Consider the following 23,475-nt stretch of genomic DNA (forward strand, 5'->3'; position numbering starts at 1 on the left):
CGCCCCCATTTTTTCACCTGTGTTGCCTGAGTACTCTACTCATATTTACATTCACTGCCTTGCTGCTTTGTATCTTCTCTCCACAGCAGATTATAGCATCATTTTGAGTTGTCTTCTAACCCCAGGGGCCTCATGTCCTGCATCCTGTGCACAGTAGGCATTCAGTAAAGGGTATTGCTTGGCAGGGAAATCAGCTGTGCAGCTTTCTCAAATTTACAAGAGGAAAAGACAGTTGTTATTGTCCATGCAATAAATTATTACTTAAATGACGAGAAACATTCTAATGAAATAGTGATCTTAAAAAGTTGATATAGTGTCAGACGTGTAATAGAATAACTTTCCCAGTTAAAAACAGAGCATCTCTCGGTATTAATACTTTTTTCACCTTTTCTCACAATCGTTTATTTTTCTTTCCTAAGAGACATGTGAGAAGACCAAATCTCTGTAGCTAATTCCTTTAACCACCAGATGCAAGCACTGCATTGGGCATTCTCAGAAGGCATCACTAATGGTATGTAGACTCCTAACAGTATGCACAGAATACTCCCACAAGACAGATTGCCGGACTAGAAAGCAAAGAAATAATACAAATTCTATTATACATAAATCCTTCACTAGTCACCCTTAAGGGTTTCATGGGATAAACACTGTACATAATAATACTGTGCCTTCATGTTGAAGAACATATCCTTAACTTGATCAATTAGGAAAAAATTTAACCTAGGTTAAACCAACTATTATTTTCATATAAGCTCTGGAAATCTCCATGAATATATAAGAATGTGTAGCAGTTGCATAAGCTGGTGTTCTGAAATTTGAGGTTCCAGTCTTTAAATCAGTCGTATTTCTTTCCCTGGTGGCTCAGAAGTAAAGAATCTGCCTACAACGTGGGAGACCCGGGTTCAATCCCTGGATGGGGAAGATCCCCTGGAGAAGGGAGTGGCTATCCACTCCAGTATTCTTGCCTGGAGAATTCCATGGACAGAGGAGCCTGGCGGGCTACAGTCCATGGGATTGCAAAGAGTCGAACACGACTGAGTGACTAACACTTCTTTCATTACAAAAGTAGTAAGTGGAAAATTTCAAAAATGAAGGCAGAAAAACAAAAACATAGTACCATCCCAAAATATGGACTAATACATTAGTTATTTATTTTTGGCTGTGCTGGATCTTCGTTGCTGTGCTCAGAATTTCTGTAGTTGCAGTGAGTGGGTGCTGCTCTCTAGTTGCAGTGCTCAGGCTGCTTCTCATTGCAGTGGCTTCTCTTGTTGCGGAGCACAGGCTCTAGGGCATGCAGGCTTCAGTAGTTTCGGCTCCTGGGCTCTAAAGCCCAGGCTCAATAGTTGTGGCACACAGCCTTGGTTGCTCCACAGCATGTGGGATCTTCCCAAATCAGGGATGGAGCCCTGCATCGGCAGGCAGACTCCACCACTGAGCCTCCAGAAAAGCCCCCTGGACTAATCCTTTTTAGAATTTACCTCTTTTACTTTTTTCCTCTATGTCTATTATTTTAAAACTTAGTGTATTTAAAAATTGTATTTTGCTTTGGAAGGTGTAATGGGAGTAAAGAATGCTATAAGGAGCTGCAAATTTAAGTATCAAAGTCCAGGGACTTCTGGGGGTCCAGTGTTTAAGACTCTACACTTTCACTGCAAGGGGTGTGGGTTCAATCCCTGGTTGGGTAACTATGATCTCACCTTGGTTGTGATGCAGCCAGAATTTAAGTATCAAAGTCTAGGTAAGATATACCAGGAAACTGCTAAAGGCATTTCTATATAATGAAGTCACTCAGTTGTGTCCGACTCTTTGTGACCCCATGGACTGTAGCCTACCAGGCTTCTCCATCCATGGAATTTTCCAGGCAAGAGTACTGGAGTGGGTTGCCATTTCCTTCTCCAGAGGATCTTCCCGAGCCAGGGATTGAACCCAGGTCTCCCATGTTGCAGGCAGCCACTTTACCAGCTGAGCCACCAGGGAAGCTCTTTCGTTTTCCTTTCCTTCTGAAAATAGAAAAACTGTCCCCAATTTATTTTGAAATTGAGACACTTATCACTTTAAAAAAATTGGTACCTATAAATTAGTTCCTCCTCAGTCTTGTCTCATTTAAACTATTATTTGTTTAGCATGTTTCAGGGGGCATATAGACACTTATGTCCAACTTCTCTGCCCTATGACTAGATCAATGTTAAGAGGTTGCATCAATGAAGGAATGAGGGTTAGGGCTATTAGTTTTCCAATTCCTAGAAGAGGCAAATTCTTTTTCTGTGTTTCACAAGCACTTTGAAATCAATGACATTATTTAGGACAAAAGGCCCTTCCCTGTATCAGCATTTCCCAAAATGTGTTTGGAAATCTGGATAAGTCAGTTCTAAGAGATGGCACTAGCCTAAATTATTCAAGCAAAGGTTCCATGGCTGAGTTTGTTGGAGGAATCTACTTTTTTCCTGCATGATTGCTCAGACCCTTTATTACATTAATGTGCATTGGGAATTTCCCAAAGATTTTTTTGTGCATGTAGTATGTTTTTTTGTCTGATTTTTTGTGTTTGATTTTTTGTGTCAGTAGGCATACTTTTCATCCATTATCCGACCCATGCACAAACTAATTTGGATGAATATATGTCATATAAGCTCTCCTGGAAGGGCTATCTAGGCTTTGAAGAGTTATTGCAATATCATTGCCTCATAAAAGGTCATTAGATTTGGTCTTTTCTAGGCTTTGTTTGATGACAATTAGTTCTTTCTGGTATGTGGACTTTGTACACTGGTGTATGTGTTTTCAAAGTAACATAATGGAAAGAAGCAGCACTCATTGTTTATAGGAATATTCTTTATTGAGAATCAGAAATATTCTGATTTTTACTGAATTCAGAGGTAGTCATGACCCCTACCCAATAAGACTTTATTGTCTTAGACAATTTGTATGTTTTCTTAATTATAGTACAAAAGAAAGTCACTGCAAAAACTTGTAAAATCATCTTATGCAACATCTATAAAAGGCTATGGAGTAGTTCATATGCTAAAGTATGATAAAACAATTTATGGTCAATTCAGTACAATGCCTACTTACCAGTGATACAATGTAAAAGTCTGTAATGAAGTTAGACTGTCTCCCCAAATTCCTACTTTAGGTGCTGTGAACTTTTTTCTCTTGAACCAAAATTTTCTCCCCTTCCACCCAGTCTAAATCAGTCATAAAATAGGCATCAACTGTATTATCACTGTGTAGAATAAGAACCAAATTTCTCAATAAGCAACTTTCCCTATTACAGTGAGACAATATGCTATGTTCATTTTTCTATATTCCCTAGGAAAAGATATTTTGTTTCCAGATCGTATAGAACTTTCAATTTAAAATAAGAACTAAAGCAACTCACTTTCCAAGAGGAATACACAGCAGTCAGAAATCTGCTTGCCACAGTTGCTATATTTTTCTGTTTGATAACCGCCCGACCCCTTTAACCTAATTTGTATATATAATGTTTTAAGAATAGCAGTTTGCTAGAGCACTTAGTTCATTTATTCAGTTCTCACCGTGTGCTAGGATTTGAGAATAAATAAATTTTCCAAACAAATTAACTAGACCTTGGTCTCAAAGACCTCATACTCTACCAGAGAAAATCAGCTATGGAAGCAGAAGATCATAATACAGTGTGGTAAGTCCCATAACAGAAGTAACCTGTGTAATTTGGGGAGCCCTCAGATCAACGGGTCGTGGTGGGGGTGGGGTGCGGCACAGTGAAACAGAAGTGAAATGGGACAAAGGGCAGCAAAGGTTTCCCAAGGGAACTGAAACCCGAACTGAGGTTTTTTTTTTTTTTTTTAAGGGAATCATCGATTTTTAAGTTTTACTTGTTTACTCTTAACAGACTAGTCTTTATTTCTGTTGCAGTTTCACATCAGCAAGTAAGAAAGATGTAATTTACATAGCATGTATGCCTTGAAACCTTCACTTTGTAGAATACATTATCACAAAGCACCTTATGAAACGTTATTTTAATATGTAATAGTTACTATCTTTATACATAAAACCTACCATTTTAACCAGTTTGAGTATATAATTCAATGGCATTAAATACTTTACAATGTTGTACACCCATCATCACTCTTTTCAGAAGTTCCTTACCTTAAACAGAAACTCTGCACCCAATAGACAGCCTTAACTGAGTTTTAAAGGTGGAGTGGGAAAGAAAATGTCATGGGTCAGAATGGCACTGCCAGACACAGGGAACATACACGGCATGTAACGTGTGTAGGAACTACATGCAATTGATTGCTGATTGTTTTAAATACACCCCTTTCCCTAGTGCTGCATGGAGGTTGCATTTGAAGAGGAGAAGCCTGGAAGCGAGAGAGCAGTAAAGCTGTTGTGGTGCAGGTGAGTTATGATGGCCCAAACCTGGTGGGGTTAGCAGCCGTGAAGAGAACGTAGAATCAATCAACACAAACAACAATCGTTATTGTTATTTGAAATCTTTGCTATTTGATAACATATGAAAGGAATGATTTCATATTTGAATTTGAATAATAATAAGTTGAATCCTTTAAAATTCTTTTCATATTGTTATTTGATAACAATCTTTGTTGTTTGTGATTGTAAATGAAAGTCAAGGACTGACTGAATAGAGGGGATGAAGGAGCAGGAGGAGGTATTAGGGGGACGTCCAGGTTTTTAGTTCGGTGCTGTCAGTAACTGAGACAGAGAATGCAGGAGGAAAAGCAGCTCTGGGGAGAAAAGTATGTACAATTTTTCAACATGATGAATTTGAGGCATCTATGGGTCACATCCAGGTAGATGTGTCCAGTGGGCAGTCAGACCTGAGTCTGAAGTCCGGCATTTGGGGGTCATCAGCATAACTGAGGACTGTGGCATCTGGTTTCAGAAAGGCAGGGACCCTTACTTAACCTATTATTTTGGGGGCTCTGTAGACAAATTTGTCATTCCATCAGGTCTGTATTTTCTTGGGCTTCTGGGACATGGTTGCCTATTTTCTCTTACATTTCCCTAGAACATTGGCAGAACTTAATATTCCCAGTCCTATGTCATTTCTTCCTGTACTGAAAATTATATATGGCACCATCTCTTCACATGGAGCACATGTGGCAAGGCCTTGCATGTATTAGCAGTATGCTATATGCTCACTCAGCTGTGTCCCACGCTGCAACCCTTTGCCCTGTAGCCCCGCCAAGCTCCTCTGTTCATGGGATTTTTCAGGCAAGAATACTGGAGTGGATTGCCATTTCCTCCTCCAGGGGATCTTCCCGACCCAGGTATGTAATAGGTAATAAATATTCATCTTCATTGCTTATATTCAAATGGCTGTCTGTATACAAAATTAGTTCTTTTTTTTTCCCTTGCAGGAACTTTTTTTAGCTTCTCAAGTCTAACTTCTTATAAATTTCTAAGACCACTTCAAGATTAAGAGTAAGTGAGCAGTACTTGATGGGCAGGTATCTTCCACATTACGACTAAAACATTCCTTTCATTATCACCGTATATTGCTCGTTGCAGGATTTGAAAACAAACATTTCTCTTCTTAGGGAAGGATCATGGAGTTTATCCAATCAAGGTCCCACAGAGGGAGTTAAGAGTTGCAGTAACCTGGCATGATTAATCCCTGATACCAGGTGATGATGGGGGTTGAGTTTCACATTTTGCTTTATTTGAACAATATGTGAAAAAGAGTCACTAAAAATAAGAACAGACTGGGTTTTGTTGCAGCTGAGTGGCCTTGCAGTTCACTGTAAAGAGGAATCCTGGGACATAAAGGATTTGATTCTGAGATATGATCCAATTGCCCTCTGAATGGAAGTAAAATATCCTTTTTAAGAGCACTGAAGTTCTGGGATTTGGGGGGAATAGTCACCTTTGTGAGATGTGGATCATGTCCAGGCACTGTAACCTGAGAGGAAACAAGAAACAGTTATCTGAGTGATTTCAGATGTTTTGTGGTGCCAGCCCTGAAAACACTGATACCCACTAAAATGCAGCCTTTATGAAACACACGTAACAACCTGCCAGGTCTCCCCAGGCATAGAAACAGCGTCAGTCCTGCTCGCTGAATGAGTTATCCTGCTGATATGGAGTACTCTGTGTGTGTGTGTGTGTGTGTGTGTAAATGTTATTGCTTCCGTAAAAAGCTTTGATTTTACCTGGTTTTGTCCATGGATCTGAATCTTCAGCTAGATTTATCTTTTTGGTGGAGGAAATGATCAGGAAAATAACAAATGCTAAACTATGGACTGTTATTTACTGAGAAATGCTTTCATTATATATGGTAGAGGGAGAAGAGAATGGGGAATAACATTTACATGACCACTAACTAGCACTAGCCTGTATTTAGTTATTCATCTCAGCTTTCACAATCTTACCTTTCCCTTTTGTCCTAGACTAAAGCTGATTTGTGCTGCGTTAGTCTAACTAATTGGAAATCAACAATTTATAACTTTAAATTTTATTAGAGTACAGTTGATTTACAAGTTTTTAGTTTCAGGTGTACAGCAAAGTGAATCTGTTATACATATATCCAAGATGTGGCTTATTTATGGGACTGCATAAAAACAATTTAGATTCACCACAAGGAAAACCCTTTTTTTTTTTTCATATAATGAAAATGTCCCAGGAAAAAAAGGGCCTTTTTAAGGCAAAGATTCATAGTGAGTTGGGTCTTTCCAGTTCTGTTTATCTCCTCAGTAGGAGGAGAGACACTCAAGAAAAGGATGAGTACCTCACTCCAAGTGTGCTGGGCACTTTGAGGATAACCCCTGGATCAGGAAGATGCCCTGGAGAAGGAAATACTCCTGTATTCTTGCCTGGAGAATCCCATGGACGGAGAAGCCAGGTGGGCTACAGTCCACGGGGTTGCAGAGAGTCGGACACAACTGAGCGATTTCATTCTCACTTTCTGGAGTGGGAGTTTTTAATCCTACAGAGTTTTGTGAACTGAAAATTATGCCTTTTTTTTTATGTCCTAAAGACAAAGTAACTACAAAGCCAGTTTTTACTATAGAATAAATGACTAGCTTCTCAGGAATAGCTCTGTATGGAATGTATGCTGTGGCTGGCATTAGACCCACGAAACAAACTAGATATAACTTGCATTCTACATGAAGCCACATCAAAAAGGAAGAGGCACAATCTAGCCTACTAAATCAGCTACTTAGTCATTTAGTTCATTTGCATAAACCCACTCAGCCTCAAACTAGGCCATGTATTCTTACAGAAGAAAAGCCTCAGAAACATTCATCTAAATAGAATTAAAATCTGAAATTTTACTTGGATTGATTGAAAAACTGACCTTCGTCTGCTTATGAGAAGGCTGCAAAAATATGTGTCACTTAATATACTGGTAGACTTTGTGGCTCAAATTTTATTTGTAATGAATTCCAAGGAACTTGTGTCCCAGTCAGTTTTTTAATAGTAGAAATTATGGTTCATGGAATAGGTGTTAAACTGGTATTTCACGAACCTTGGAAGAACTCTGACTATGTTGGTTGTTTCTATAGGGTTTTTTCCATTTTTTATCATGAGAAATGTGATTTGGCTTCTATTTTAAAAATTTCTAGTTGGGGAGAAAACATGATTTTGAGTTCACTGTTGCCACTTCACCCACTCCCTCTGACAGATGCAGATCTGACATTGACTTTTTATTCTCTCCTGATGAGTCTCCTTTTCCATATTCCAGACGTATTTTAGATTCTTTCTAGGTGAGTAAAGATTGAGTTCTATAGTGTTTTAATAACAGTAACTAGCATTGTATTCTTACCTCTATTACATAGGATCCAGGCAAGAGGAGGAGGTAATACTCTCCAAATTTGTTGGTTCTATAGGGGCAGATATGTTTTCTGTCTTGGACTTCTACAGTTACATTGGATAATGGAGTCTCATTCTGATCAAACACTTGGCCCTTTACACCTGCAAGACAAAAAAAGAATTAAGTGTTAATATCACATTTTATGGCATAAGAAAAAAAAATTCCTATAATTGTTTAGAAAAATAAGCCCAATATGTATTAGCTATTCTGAGTTAATAGAGTATTTGAGAAGGGATGGTAAACTTTAAAAAAAATTGAGATATGATAAAAATATATTAGCTTTAGGTATACAACATGGCTAAATATATGTATGTACTGTGAAATATTCACCAAAATATGCTCAGTTAACATAGTTACACTTTTTTTGTGTGATGATAACTTTTTTTTTTACTTTCTTAGCAAACTTCAAGTATACAGTACAGTATTAACTATATTTACCATGCTGTACGCTACCTCCCCAGGACTTATTTAAACATACCACATTTTCTGTATCTGTTTATCCATCTGATTAAGTTGCTTCCATTTCTTTTGGATAAATACCCTTAAGTAGAATTACTGGATCATATAGTAGTTCTGTTCCAAGTTTTTCTTAGAAGCTCCATACTGTTTCCATAGTGCTGCACCAATTTACATTCCTGTCAATAGTGCAGAAGGGTTCTCTTTTCTCCACATCCTTGCCAACACTTGTTACTTCTTGTCCTTTGACAACAGCCATTCTAACAGGGGTAGGGTGATATCTCTTATTTGTCTTTAACTTTCGACATATTAATTACAATATGTCTTGATGTGGGTCTCTTTTGGTTTATTTGGAATTCTCCAGGCTTCCTTGATCTGGATGTCTGCTTCCTTCTAGGAAGTTCCAGGTTAGGGAACTTTTCAGCCTTTTTCTCCTTCAAGTAAGTTTTCTGTTTCTGCACCTTCTGGGACTCCTGTAATGTAAATGTTGGTCTGCTTGATGTTGTCCCGTAAGTTTTTATTTTTTTTTTCCCCCTAAGTTTTTAAAGCCATCTTCACTCTTTTTTATTTTCTTTTTTCTGCTCTGATTGGATGAATTCCATTGTCCCGTCCTTGGATTTACTTTCCTTTCTCCCATCTCATCTCGTGTGTTGTTGAACCCCTCTACTGTATTTTTCAGCTCTATGGCTTCTGTTTGGTACTTTCTTATATTTTCTTTCTGTTGAAATTATTTTGTTCATGCATAGTTCTGCTGAACTCAGTGAGCATCTTTATGACCACTGTTTTGAACTCTATCATATACATCACTTACCTCTATTTCATTAAGCTCTTTTCTGGGGTTTTATCGTGTTCTTTGATTTGGAATGTAGTCCTCTGTGCTGACACTGTGTTGGTTTATATGTATTAGATAAAACAACCGTCGCCACCAGTCTCGAAGGAGTGGGTTCATGTGAGAGATGAACTTACTATTCAACCCTGCCCCAGCTCTGGGTTTTGTCTCCAATCTTTGTGATTACCCAAGCTGCTTACTTTAGTCTTAATGACTCCCATAGTTGAGAGTGTGCCAAGGCCTGTTAGTATCTCAAAGGGGAATATTTTGCACAAAGGTTCAGGTGTACCAGAAGCCAAACCCTCAGACAGCAGCTTTGAAGGTATACAAATATATCTCTTTCGGGGAAGGCTGGGAGATGAGTGTTTCTGTCTATTGCCTTTGCACTGAGCCCTGGGGTGACAGCCAGTTAAGAACCATTTCTTTGTTTGATATCATCTCTTTGAACTCGTGAGAATCAGGCTATCAAAGAAAGTGTTCTCTGGGTAGTAGCCACAAAAGCCAAGGGGCTAGAAAGGTATACAAGCTCCTTTCTTGAAGACAAGCTGAGAGTGAAGATGGTGCCCAGTGACATCTAGAGATGATTGTAGTCAGCCACGAGATGTAAATTTAATTAGAAGCCTGCTCCTTAAGCCACAGCTATGAAGATAAACTAATAGTCCTCTTTCACCAAAAGACTGTTTATGTTTTCACTGTTGCCTCTCCCACTGTGTCCTGGGTACAGCTGGTTAAGAACTCCTTTTCTGTTTGTTACAGTCCCGTGGGATCCAGGAACACAAGCCCTGCTGGTCAAACAGAACCAGGAAATGAAGGGGTGGCAACTGTAGAAAACAGGGCACCAGACAAGTGCACAGACTCCTTTCCAGGAGACACTGGGATCCTGCAGGGAGGTGGAGGGACAGGGCAGAGATGGCAACCTCCATCTTCGGAGAGTATTTCAGCTGACCCCTAGATATGCGTTAAATGAAATGACTGCCCCTCAGGCTGAAGCTTTCAGACAGGCAACTAGATTCTTTCACAGAAAGGCTGGGTACTTTTCCATCAGCTGCCTTAGCACTAGGTCCTGGGGGATAGCCAGGTAAGTCTGTGTGATTCCTTGAAGAACCGTTTCTCAGTTTGCTATAGCTTTGTGGGTCTCATGGATGCATGCCCTCTCATTTTCAAAGTTATATGTTTCAAGAGTCTCTGGAAGGAACCAGTCCTGCTGACACCTGGACTTTAAGCCCAATGAGACTGGTATTGAACTTCTGACCTTTAGAGCTGCACATTTAAATTCACTGTTATTAGAGAGGAGACAAGATGGTGGAGTAGAAGGACAAGCTCACCTCTTATGGAGACACCACTGACAAAAAAAAAAACCCTGGAATCTACCAAAAGAGATACCCTACCTTCAAAGAAAAGGAAGAAGCCACAAGAAGACAGCAGGTGGGAGGTACAATCCCGCTGAAACCAAATCCCATACGTGTTGCGTGGGTGACCCACAGGCTGGAAAATAATTATACCACAGAAGTTCTATAGGATTGAAAGTTCTGAGCTCCGTATCAGGCTTCCCAGCTTGGGAGTTGGGCAGTGGGGAGGAGTCTTCCCTAGAGAATCTAGCTTTCAAGGCCAGTGGGGTTTGATAGCAGGAATTCCACAAAACTAAGGGAAACAAAAATTCCATTATTGGCAGGCACGCACAGGGTCTCATACACATCAGAACCCAGGAAAAAAGCAAAGACCTCATAATCGACTGGGCCAGACTTACCTGCCAGTATTACAGGGTCTACCGTGGAGGTGGGGGTGATGGCTATGGCTCTCTGCAGGGACAGGGACACTGGCAGTGGTAGTTCTGGGGAGTTTTCATTGGGACGAGCCCTCTGGAAGGCTGCCATTTTCTCACCAAGACTTGTCCCCGCCCAAAAGCCTGTAGGCGCCAGTGCTGGGAAGCCTCAGGCCAGATAATCAAAATGGTAGGAATACAGCCTCACCCATCAGCAGACAGACTGTTTAATGTCTTCTTGAGCACACAGCTGCCCACTAAGCACACCCCCTGACACAGCCCTGCCCACCAGAGGAACAAAACTCATCTCCACCCACCAATGGGCAAAAATCAGTCCCTCACACCTGGAAGCCTGTACAAGCCTCTTAAACAGCCTCATCTACCAGGAGGCCAACAGCAGAAGCAAGAAGAGCTACAACCCTGCAACCTGTTGAATGGAAGCTGCAATCACAGAAAGTCAGACAGAGTGGCAGAGAACTATGTTCCAGATGAGTGAACAAGATAAAATGCCAGGACAAAAACTAATCGAAGGGGAGATAGGCAATCTACCTGAAAAATAATTCAGAGTAATGATAGAAAAGATATTCCATGATCTCAGAAAAAGAATGGAGGCATAGATTGAGAAGATACTAGAAATGTTCAACAAAAACCTAGAACTAAAGAACAAAGAGATTAAAAATCACAATCAATGAAATGAAACAGTACCCTAGAAGGAATCAGTGGAGTAACAGGCAGAAGGATGGATGAGTAAGCCAGAAGACAGAATGGTGGAAATAGACTGTTGTAAGAGACAAAAGACGGACACTACACAATGATCACGGAATCAACCTAAGAAGATATGACAATTGTAAATACATAGGCACCCAGCATAGGACCACCTCAATATATAAGGAAAATACCAACAGCCATAAAAGGAGAAATTGACAGTAATAGTAGGGGACTTTTAATACCCCACTTTCATCACTGAACAGATCAGTTAGAGAATCAATAAGGAAACGGCCTTAAATGATACATTAGACCAAGGTGTATTCTTGACACCTTGAAATTTCAAGAATACAGTTAATAAAAGGCCATATATATTTTAAGACTCTACTTATTTAAAATCCTATTTTCCCATCTCAGTTTGTCTATTTCATTGACAAGTCATGTTATCTTAATGATATAAATGAGAAGAGGCCACAAGGATAAAAGTTATTAAATTCCATATTTCCTTCTCATTTTTTCAATGTAATCAAATGTAAACCTCCACTTTGATTTTTTCTTCTTTTGCATTTTAAAAAAATAGGTTCCATTTATACTTATTCCTACTAGAGCTAACCTTTGAACAATGCAAGTGTTAGGGACATTGACCCTCCACACAGTTGAAAATCCACATACAGCTTTATGGTTGGCGCTCTCAGTGCTGGCAGAGTCCACCAACCATGAATTGGGTATTACTAGAGTACATATTTAGTGAAAAAACAAAACCAGTCCCGCACCCCACCCCATGCATATAAGTGTATTCATGCAGTTCATACCTGGGTGGTTCAAGGGTCATATGTACCCTTTTGATCTTCAGGTAGTACTCAACTGTTAAACATCAGTCATAATTTAGTAACCTGATTCTGTATTTATTCATTGAATTTCAGTGGCATTCGTTTTTTGAAGAGAGATTTCCATTATGTCCCAAGTCACTAAACATTCCCAAGCCTCAATTCCATCACCTATAAAATGGGCATAATATGTATATACCTTCCAGGATTGTCATGAAGATCAAATACAAGAGGAGGCTCAACAAATATTAATCCATTTCTTAATCCTTCTCTTTCTTATTTGGATAAGAAAAATGATACAAAGGAATAGAAAGACCACAGCTATGTAAGTCTGAAGTTGAATAGATATACTACATAAATTGCTGGGATCTCAATTCAACTTTTTCCCCAGGAGCAAGCATATGTGAGGAAAGAAGCTATGCTTAGATCTTCCTTCCTTAGGCCTCTGAACTAGCTTATAGTCTTCCTACCGCTTGGAAAATCTGTGCATTTATGCAAGAGAGCTTGTGGTACTGGCAGTATGTGTGTTGGCATCTTTTGTATTTTTCATCTTCAAAACAAAACACAACCCCAACTCATAGAAAAGTAAGCTATCTTTGAAATTGACTTTATACCATCCTTTGACATCTAAGATAATGCTAGAATAAGACTCAGGATGTTTGAAACTATCACAACATTGTTGATGGGCTATACTCCAATATAAAAAAGTTTAAAAAGATTCAGGATACAAGGCAGAAGATAGCAAGAAAAAAATTCCATGGTACTTTAAAAAAATCAGCAAACAGTAATCAAAACAGCATGGTACTGGCACAAAAACAGACATATGGATCAATGGAACAGAACTGAGAGCCCAGAAATAAACCCACCAACCTATGGTCAATCTTCAACAAAGGAGACAAAAGAAATACACAATGGAGAAAAGACAGTCTCTTTAGCAAGTGGTGTCAGGAAAGCTGGACAGCTGCCTGTAAATTAATGAAGTTAGAACACACACCATACACAGAAATAAACTCAAAATGGCTTAAAGACTTAAATATAAAACATGACACTATAAAACTCCTAGAAGAGAACACAGGCAAAACATTCTCTGATGTAAATCATAGCAGTTTTCTTAGGTTTCCCAAGGCAATAGAAATAAAAACAAAAACAAGTGGGACCTAATCAAACTATAAGCTTTTGCACAGCATGGGAAATCATAAACAAAATGAAAAGACAACTGGGAGAAAATATTTACAAATGATCCAACTGACAAGGGATTAATCTCCAGAATATATAAACAGCGGGGCTTCCCTTGTAGCTCAGTTGGTAAAAAAATCTGCCTGCAATGCAGGAGACCTGGGTTCAGTTCCTGGCTCGGGAAGATACCCTGGAGAAGGAAATGGCAACCCACTCCAGTATTCTTGCCTGGACAATCCCATAGACAGAGGAGCCTGGCAGGCTACAGTCCATGGGGTCACAAGAGTCAGACATGACTTAGTGACTAAACCTCCTATATAAACAGCTCATACAACTTAAAGATTTTAAAAATGGCCAGAACTAGACAATTCTCCAAAGAAGACATACAGATGGCCAAAAGGCATAAAAAGATGCTCAACATTGCTAATTACTAGAGAAATGCAAATCAAAACTACAGTTAGGTACCATCTTACCCTGGTTATAGAAAAGGCAATGGCACCCCACTCCAGTACTCTTGCCTGGAAAATCCCATGGGCGGAGGAGCCTGGTAGGCTGCTGTCCATGGGGTCGCTAAGAGTCGGACATGACTGAGCGACCTCACTTTCACTTTTCATTTTCATGCACTGGAGAAGGAAATGGCAACCCACTCCAGTGTTCTTGCCTGGAGAATCCCAGGGACGGGGGAGCCTGGTGGGCTGCTGTCTATGGGTCGCACAGAGTCGGACACGACTGAAGCGTCTTAGCAGCAGCACCCTGGTTAGAATGGCCATCACTAAAAAGTCTACAAATAACAAATGCTGGAGAGGGTATGGAGAAAAGGAAACCCTGCCTACAGTGTTGGTAGGAATGTAAGTTGGTGCAGTCTCTATGGAAAACAGTATGCAGATCCTTCAAAAAACTGAAAATAGTATTGCTATATAATCCAGCAATCCCACTCCCGGACATGTATCCAGACAAAACTATAATTCAAAAAGATACATGTATCCCTATGTTAACAGCACTATTCACAAAGGTCAAGACATGAATGTCCTTTGGCAGATGAATGGATAAAGAAGATGCTATACATACATACAGACCACAGACACAGAGAACAGTCTTGTGGTTGCCAAGGGGGAGGGGGTAGGAGAGAGATGTCCTGGGGGTTGGAGATTAGCAGATGCAAGCTGTCTAAAATGGATAAACAACAAGGTCCTACCGGGAACTATGAATAATATCCTGTGATAAATCAGAAAGGAATATGAAAAGTATATAAAACTATATGTTATATATACATATATAATACTGAGTCACTTTGCTGTACAGCAGAAATTAAGACATTGTAAATCAATTATACTTCAAATTAAAAAAAGTTAGCATTTCCTTCTTGGGTGGAAATGGTTGTTATGCTCTAACAGAACAGATCTGAATTTTTTGACAGCCTATGAACAGTGTTTTTGGATGACTTTAGATACCCACACAGCCCCCCATATCATCTGTGAAACTGAAGAAAGATTTCCAGGGACCTATAGTCTGCCTATCCTCAAGTACGGGGAAACGAAGAGTAATTTGGATTCAGGTCAGTTGCTAAAGTGTTCATATTCAAGTTTGACTTTCATTCAGTGTCCTCTAAAGATTAAAATATTCATTTCTGTATACCCCTTACCCAAACCTAGAGACAGTAGTTCAAGTTGGGAATATCTGAATATCACTGTTACTGAAAAAACACAGACAAGGCGTAACTACAGAATTTCTGTTAGAGGATAACCCCATACCACCAGCCAAATGTAAGCTACCTTTGGATCATATATATCTTTTCAATACTCTGTCCAGGCACCACCAAACTCTTCACTTATAAGTGTTTTACCAAAAGAGATGATTTATTTTGATATGTTAAAATCGAAAATGGGAAAAAAAAAAAAAGACCAGTAGATCCAAAGATTTGCAGATAACAGCACTATGACATCAGGGGAACAAAAGGCAAAATTCTAAAAAAAAGTTCATGTAATGGGCAAAAGAGAATGAAATCTGAGACTTAAATTTTGTGGCCACACCTGGAAATGAGGGGGAGAAATGAATGTACATCCCTTGGGGATGTATCAAGCTCCATGGGTGAAAAGCACATTCTGGGCAAGAACTGGCCAGAGAGCAGTCTGAGATGGTGGTTTTCGGGGGACTGTTCATTCCCATGCCCCTACCTGATGAGCACAGGTGTCACTGACTTTGGATCCTGTTATCTGGGTTATCTGTGTCTCTCAGGCTTCTGGCACTCAGCACATACCAGATTCTCTCGGGCCCAGGTTGCCTAGGTTTCTGGGTGCTGTGGGCCATCCCTTAACCTTTGGGTTCAGCTCTGCTCTAAGGAGTTCAGGGGAGAAGACAGCAGCAGATAATGCCATGTCTTGCTCATCTTTACTTCTCCCCAGAGAGGGAACATTTGGGACATTCCAGGTCCCTAGAATTCAGACTAATCTTAATGTCTGCCTTACCCTCATCTCAACCTGAGCCTGGTCAACCCTCTTAAGCTTGGCGACACAGCAACAAAGAGTCTGAGTTTAGACTGAGGTTGGAGGTGAGATTTAATGGAAAGAATGACCAATCAGAACCTTATAATAAGCTGGGGTGAGGCAAGGCATATGCTGTCAGTCCCAGCTATCAGTTGACTAAAAACAGTCGAGGCAAGTGACTTGCAAGGTTTCACACAGGCAGATAACAGAACAGCTTAGGCTATACCCAGGCTCCTGCCCTCTAGACCAGTGGTCCTCAACCCTTTTGTCACCACAGACTGGTTTCATAGAAGAGAGTTTTTCTACAGACCAGGGGTGGAGGGATGGTTTGGGTATGAGTCAAGCACATTGCATTTACTGTGCACTTATTTCCATTATTACTGCATCAGCTCCACCTCAGATCATCAGGCACTAGAGAGGTTGGGGACCCCTGCTCTAGACCAGGTTCTTCCATTAGAGTAAAAGGCCTTGCCTTCCCAGACAAGGACGGCTTACCAGAGTCTCTGACCCACCTGGAAATCTCAGATCTTAGCATCATAGCAAGTGGGGAAACTGAACCAATGAATGTGATGCACCTTGACAAACCTCAATAATTTCCTTAAACCAGAGCAATAACGGTAAAAATAAAGAAATGTTTATTTCTGTTATCCACAAACATACTCTTTGGCTTCCCACTGGGCACCAATATGGAGAGAACCTCTCTATCAGGTAACAGTAACCATGCTGTATCAGTATTTTGAAACAGAGTTTCATTATTAAACTGGGAGGAAAACAAAAACAAAAACCCTGTCTTAAACCACAAGGGGGCAGTGCTGATATATTAATATATATTCATACATATGGTTTAAGTGAACTGTGCATATCTGATTATAGGGACACGCAGAGAGATGAATATTCTTTATAAAATCTAGTTAAATGGACTTGTAAATGCTTTAAATTAATAACAATAACACTTAGGCCATAATTTGTATGTTATCTAACAGTTTACAAAGCTCCTTCACTGACAATATTATTTCAGCGTTATATTTCAGAGCCCACCTTAACTCAGTGCCCAGTAGTACCCTAAGCTTTCCAACTAGTCTGAAATTCATAGAGTGTATTTTGTGTTCCGTTGCATTCCCAGTTTTACTCTTCTAAAGGAGGAATTTTTAGAGTTTACACTAAAAGATTGGTATAGGTAAAAGCTACAGCCAAAGTAGAAATGTGCCTTGTGAAGAAAGTCAAAAGGAGAAACACCAGAACAGAGTCTGGTGACATAATGAAAAAGGAAAAAGACCCAATAATAAGCTCAATAAAAATTATTAAGATGCTGGTTAAAGTACACTAAGATGCTGGTAAGAATCCCAGGGACGGGGGAGCCTGGTGGGCTGCCGTCTATGGGGTCGCACAGAGTCAGACACGACTGAAGCGACTTAGCAGCAGCAGCAGCAAGATGCTGGTAATACTACATTTTGTAATACCCCCCATCAACCTACTCCATTAATGTCTCAGCCAGTTAGATGCAGTCCTGCCAATTCACAAATAATATTTTTGGGAACTTCCTGGGTGGTCCAGTGGCTAAGACTCTGTGCTCCCAATGCAGGGGGCCTAGATCCCACATGCGCACAAGAGTTCGCATGCCACAACTAAAGATCCTGCGTGCCACAACTAAGGCCTGGTGCAGCCAAATAAATAAAAATAAATATTTAAAAATACATAATCTTTCTGTACTTGTGTTTTGGGATGGCAAGAGGTTGGGGGTTGTCCCTGCACTCAGCCCTGTACCCCTCAACTACACCATCTCTTGGCAGCAGGTGGGAAGCTTTGGTGTGAAGCATGCAGAAAATCCAGGAATTCTGCAATTATGCAATTGGTCCATGATGAAAACTTCTTCAGCACACACACACACCACTTGGCTTCATATGGTAGCATAACCATTACTCCAATTCTTGACTCCTTGCTTCCCCCAACTGTTCTGAATGGAGAAAAATAACACGGGCAATGCAGAAGAGCCTTCCACAGCCTGCCCAGGGTTCCACCATCACCACCAGCAATGTGCTATTCTCATGCAATGGTTTCCAAAGGGTAGTCCCTGGACCTGCAGTGTCCGCATCCCCAGGGAAGACGTCAGTCATTCCAGACCCACTAAGTCAGAAACTCTGAGGATGGGCCTGGCAATCCATGTTTTAACAAACCCTCCTGGTGAGTCCGTTGCACATGTCTGAGAATGACTGCTCTTGTCACACCGTCCGCTCATCTGTCATAAGGTCAGACAGGCAACAAAAAAACAGACTGCAAAGACTCCCAGTGCCTGGTCATTTGGCACAGTTGAGAGGTGGGAGGGGTTGAAGCTAATGGTGCTAGGTCACCACCCAGTTCTAGAAAAAAATGTAAAATGGCATGTCCAACATTCTCTGGGTCTGTGGTAGTAAATGGCAAATGACAAGCAAACTTGTCTTCTTTCTAAATGGGTGATGATGTAACAGAGTTACAGCCTGTTTTATTGATCTTTTGCCAGATTTCCAGGTCAGTCAACATGTCAAACTAAAAGTACTCTGGATTTTACACCCCCATATTAAAGTAACACACACCATGCCCTCTCTTAGATGAGCTGATGGGTGCTGCATTTTTCATATGCTGCAGATGCTCATGCAGAGAGAATTCTGAACCATTAGTTTTGGTACTAAAAATGAGGCTGGACCCAGAAAACAGAAATAGAGGCTTGCATTTTCTCAACCCAAAGGTTTTGCCAGATGCTATATTTTATGTTAATAGGAATTAATAATAAAATCTTACAAACCTATGTGCACCTGTTTTATATATTCAATCAGCGAATCTTTGTTATCCTTCCAGAAGCCTGGAAGTTTCTCCTTGCGAGGATATTTACAGCATGACAGCTCCAATGTAATTTCAAAACACTGGGCCCAGATGTAGTTATAATCTTGCATTCCACCTAAACACAAACATATTTAAGTCTTTTAAAAAGTATGAAGTTGGAGTGAAGTCAAGTATCACATATCTTGGAGACAGGTGAATTAGACAGTTGCAATGACAGTACATGTAAACAGGAAAAGATGCATTTGACATATTGGCATGTACAATTACAGCTTGACATTTTATTATCCAGACATGACCAAGCAACCCTAAATACTCCCATATGGGTAACTGAATCAGAGCTGACTGATGTTCATCTATGCATCCAGATTAACTGAGGAGTAACAGAAGGGTCCTTTTTAAAAATCACAACTACAAAAAGGATTCTTCATATTACATTTCTTTCCTAAATTGCATTTTAAACAGAGAGAAACTAGAGTGATATTTCTTTTAAAATATTATTACAAGCCTTTCATAAACACATTTATTTTGTAAAAATAAGTATATGCTAGCATGTGAGATGAGTGCAATTGTGTGGTAGTTTGAACATTCTTTGGCATTGCCTTTCTTTGGGATTGGAATGAAAACTGACCTTTTCCAGTCCTGTGGCCACTGCTGAGTTTTCCAAATTTGCTGGCATATTGAGTGCAGTACTTTCACAGCATCATCTTTTAGGGTTTGAAATAGCTCAGCTGGAATTCCATCACCTCCACTAGCTTTGTTCGTAGTGAGTCTTCCTAAGGCCCACTTAACTTCGCATTCCAGGATGTCTGGCTCTAGGTGAGTGATCACACCATCGTGATTATCTGGGTCGTAAAGATCTTTTTTTGTATACTTCTTCTGTGTATTCTTGCCACCTCTTCTGTTAGGTCCAAACCATTTCTGTCCTTTATTGTGCTCATCTTTGCATGAAATGTTCCCTTAGTATCTCTAATTTTCTTGAAGAGATCTCTAGTCTTTCCCATTCTATTGTTTTCCTCTCTGCACTGAATGCTGAGGAAGGGTTTCTTATCTCTCGTTGCTATTCTTTGGAACTCTGCATTCAAATGGGTATATCTTTCCTTTTCTCCTCTGCCTTTTACTTCTCTTTCTCAGCTATTTGTAAGGCCTCTTCAGACAACCATTTTGCCTTTTTGCATTTCTTTTTCTTGGGGATGGTCTTGATTCCTACCTCCTATACAATGTCATGAACCTCTGTCCATAGTTCTTCAGGCACTCTATCAGATCTAATCCTGTGAATCTATTTGTCACTTTCACTGTATAATCGTAAGGGATTTGATTTAGGTCATACCTGAATGGTCTAGTGGTTTTCCCTACTTTCTTCAATTTAACTCTGAATTTGGCAATAAGGAGTTCATGACTGCACAACTGCACTCATCTCACATGCTAGCAAAGTAATGCTTAAAATTCTCCAAGCCAGGCTTCAACAGTACGTGAACTGTGAACTTTCAGATGTTCAAGCTGGATTTCGAAAAGGCAGAGGAACCAACATCTGGTTCATCATTGAAAAAGCAAGAGAGTTCCAGAAAAACATCTACTTTTGCTTTACTGACTACGCCAAAGACTTTGACTGTATGGATCCCAACAAATTGTGGAAAATTCTTAAAGAGATAGGAATACCAGACCACCTGACCCGCCTCCTGAGAAATCTGTATGCAGGTCAAGAAGTAACAATTAAATTGGACATGGAACAACAAACTTGTTCCAAATTGGGGAAGGAGTACGTCAAGGCTATATATTGTCACCCTGCTTATTTAATTTATATGCAGAGTACATCATGCGAAATGCCAGGCTGCATGAAGCACAAGCTGGAATCAAGGTTGCTGGAAGAAATATCAATAACCTCGGATATGCAGATGACACCACCCTTATGGCAGAAAGCAAAGAACTAAATAGCCTCTTGATGAAAGTGAAAGAGGAGAGTGAAAAAGTTGGCTTAAAACTCAACATTCAGAAAACTAAGATAATAACATCTGGTCCCATCACATCATGGCAAATAGAAGGGGAAACAATGGAAACAGTGAGAGGCTTTATTTTGGGGGGCTCCCAAATCCCTACAGATGGTGACTGCAGCCATGAAATTAAAAGACCCTTGCTCCTTAGAAGAAAAGACATGCCCAACCTAGACAGCATATTAAAAAGCAGAGACATTACTTTGCCAACAAAAGTCTGTCTAGTCAAAGCTATGGTTTTTCCAGTAGTGATGTATGAATGTGACAGTTGGACCATAAAGAAAGCTGAGCACCAAAGAATTGATGCTTTTGAACTGTGGTGTTGGAGAAGACTCTTGAGAGTCCCTTGAACTGCAAGATCAAGCCAGTCAATTCTAAAGGAAATCAGTCCTGAATATTCATTGGAAGGACTGATGCTGAAACTCTAATACTTTGGCCACCTGGTACGAAGAACTGATTCATTTGAAAAGACCTTGATGCTGGGAAAGATTGAAAGTAGGAGAAGGGGACGACAGAAGATCAGGTGGTTGGATGGCATCACTGACTTGATGGACATGAGTTTGAGCAAGCTCCAGGAGTTGGTGATGGACCCGGAAGCCTGGTGTGCTACAGTCCATGGGATCGCAAAGAGACATGACTGAGCAACTGAAGTACATGAATTTGGAGGAATAATAGCCAATGTTTACTTAGTGTTTGCTGTTGCTAGGTACTGTTTGAAGAACTTCACTGTCAGCTCTAACCCTCACAGTAAATATCACCTGTATTTTACAGGTGAAAAACTTAATTACAAATGATAGGTCATGTACCCAGGGATTCTTGCCAGTGAATGGCTGAAACCAGAGCACATGCCGCCTTCCTAGACGCCCCGTGCTCTCACCCATCACACCGCACTACGTCTGTGGATGAGAGACATGGTGCTGTGTGGACTCTTGGGGAGCAGGGGAAGACCCAGTCCCCTGCTGCTTCTGGGATTACCACTGCCCATGCTCACTTTCTAGTTCTTACCTCTCAACACCCTATTTTCAAATGGTTATACTCATATTTTATATTTTTTAAGATGCAAAACTTCTATTTTAAAATCTCTGAATTGGGAAGCATCTTAAATTTGATGGCTGAAAAGCATCATTGTGTTATTAGTTCAGCTGGAAACTTTTCTTTCTTGGTGGGACATATTTTACAATCACTGGCATCTTAGATTTGATGAAGTATGGTATCTTTGAATGAATTAGTCTCTGCCAGATTTTAATTAGTTATACTTGATATTTGCCTAGTGAAATAAGTTTTCTCAAGTCCATCAGAGTATTTGGGAAGTCATGAAGTAAATATTTATGCTCAGAAAATGGTCAAAATATTACATAACTATTAAGTAATACTTATGTAGGTCCCTGGAGAAGGAAATGGCAACTCACTCCAGTATTCTTGCCTGGAGAATCCCATGGACAGAGGAGCCTGCAGTCCATAGAGTTGCAAAGAGTCGGACACGACTGAAGCGACTTAGCGCGCACACACGTAGGTCCCAGTTTTAGCCGGGGAGAATTACTCTTTTCTTCCTTTTCCTTTACTTGCAAGTTTTGTATTTCTAAGCTTATTTTCACCAAGAAAGGAAGAGAGAAATGAAACAAAACAAAAGCCCTTGACTGGATGACTGTCTCAGGTAGAAAGAACTTAAATGGCAAAACAGGTGTGGAAAGCACACCGGATAGAGAACGCCAGCTGTGGAGAGTGTGTGCCGCTCTGGTAAGCCAGACAGGCCTGGCCAACAAAGGCACACTTGGGAACTACTCACAACAGCAAAACCAGGTTCCTAGTCAATCTCCCATGCATCTGGATCTGTCTTGGGAAGTCACATAGCACTCTGAAGGACAGAGCTGGCCCTGGGCAAGAGGGCTCCTTTCCCCTGTGTGGAGTGGTCAGCAGAGACTAGGCTGCCCGTCTCTCGGACATGGGAGAGAAGTTTGGGGCACTGTGGCATCTGGCTGGCCCTGCCGCCTTCCAGTCATGGTCTAGGCTTATTTACGTTGCCTGGAAAGCTGGCAGAAACCTGCCCAAATATAAAAGTCCCAGCTTGTGCAAGATTACCTGCCTGTGCATCTACGGTGACAAGTGAGGAAGTGGCCCGAGTGTGGAAATGCAGGCTGCGCCTGCTGCTGGCCGGATCTGCTGACCAGTCTGAAAGAGGGCACTTTTCACTGAGGTGGTGGAAACCTGGTCCCTGCCCACTGTCTCCCCTCTCACCCTTCCGTCCTCTGTCCCTCCTATTCTCTTGAGTTTTCAGACTAGGACTATGACACCCTTGGGCTTCTGCTGATATTCTTCCTTCTGACAAGAACATCCTCTCAGCCATGTTCCCTACATGGCAAACTCTTAACTTCCTCCCTCGCCTGGCTATCCTGTTCCAAGGGAGCAAGACTAGAGGGCTCTTCTGTTCAGTCTGCAAAGTGGCTTGAAAAATCAGGAGACTTCATGGAAACATCCATCTTGCTTCACAACCTGGAAGATCTGGCAATACTGCCCCCTACTGCTGCATGGCAGTAACTACCTGGATGTAAGGAGCAACACACTTTGCTTCCCTGCTGGCTTAGATGGTAAGGAACCTGCCTGCCTTTGCAGGAGACTTAA

At 40.7% G+C, this 23,475-nt stretch overlaps 1 protein-coding gene across 1 annotated transcript in view; it reads right to left on the bottom strand.

The window, feature by feature from the left end:
* Window positions 1–2,814: 2,814 nt before the first annotated feature.
* CPM (carboxypeptidase M) overlaps window positions 2,815–23,475 on the bottom strand; it is a 75,894-nt gene continuing 55,233 nt past the window's right edge. The window contains exons 7-9 of the mRNA XM_040233427.1: window positions 18,831–18,983; window positions 7,766–7,914; window positions 2,815–5,902 (exon numbers count right to left, since the gene is read on the bottom strand). Of these exons, the coding sequence (XP_040089361.1) occupies window positions 5,660–5,902; window positions 7,766–7,914; window positions 18,831–18,983 (545 nt within the window). The 3' untranslated portion in view covers window positions 2,815–5,659. The remainder of the gene's footprint in view (window positions 5,903–7,765; window positions 7,915–18,830; window positions 18,984–23,475) is intronic.

Source organism: Oryx dammah, unplaced genomic scaffold, assembly GCF_014754425.2.
Source record: "Oryx dammah isolate SB20612 unplaced genomic scaffold, SCBI_Odam_1.1 HiC_scaffold_29, whole genome shotgun sequence".
In the NCBI taxonomy this organism is placed as follows: Eukaryota; Metazoa; Chordata; class Mammalia; order Artiodactyla; family Bovidae; genus Oryx; species Oryx dammah.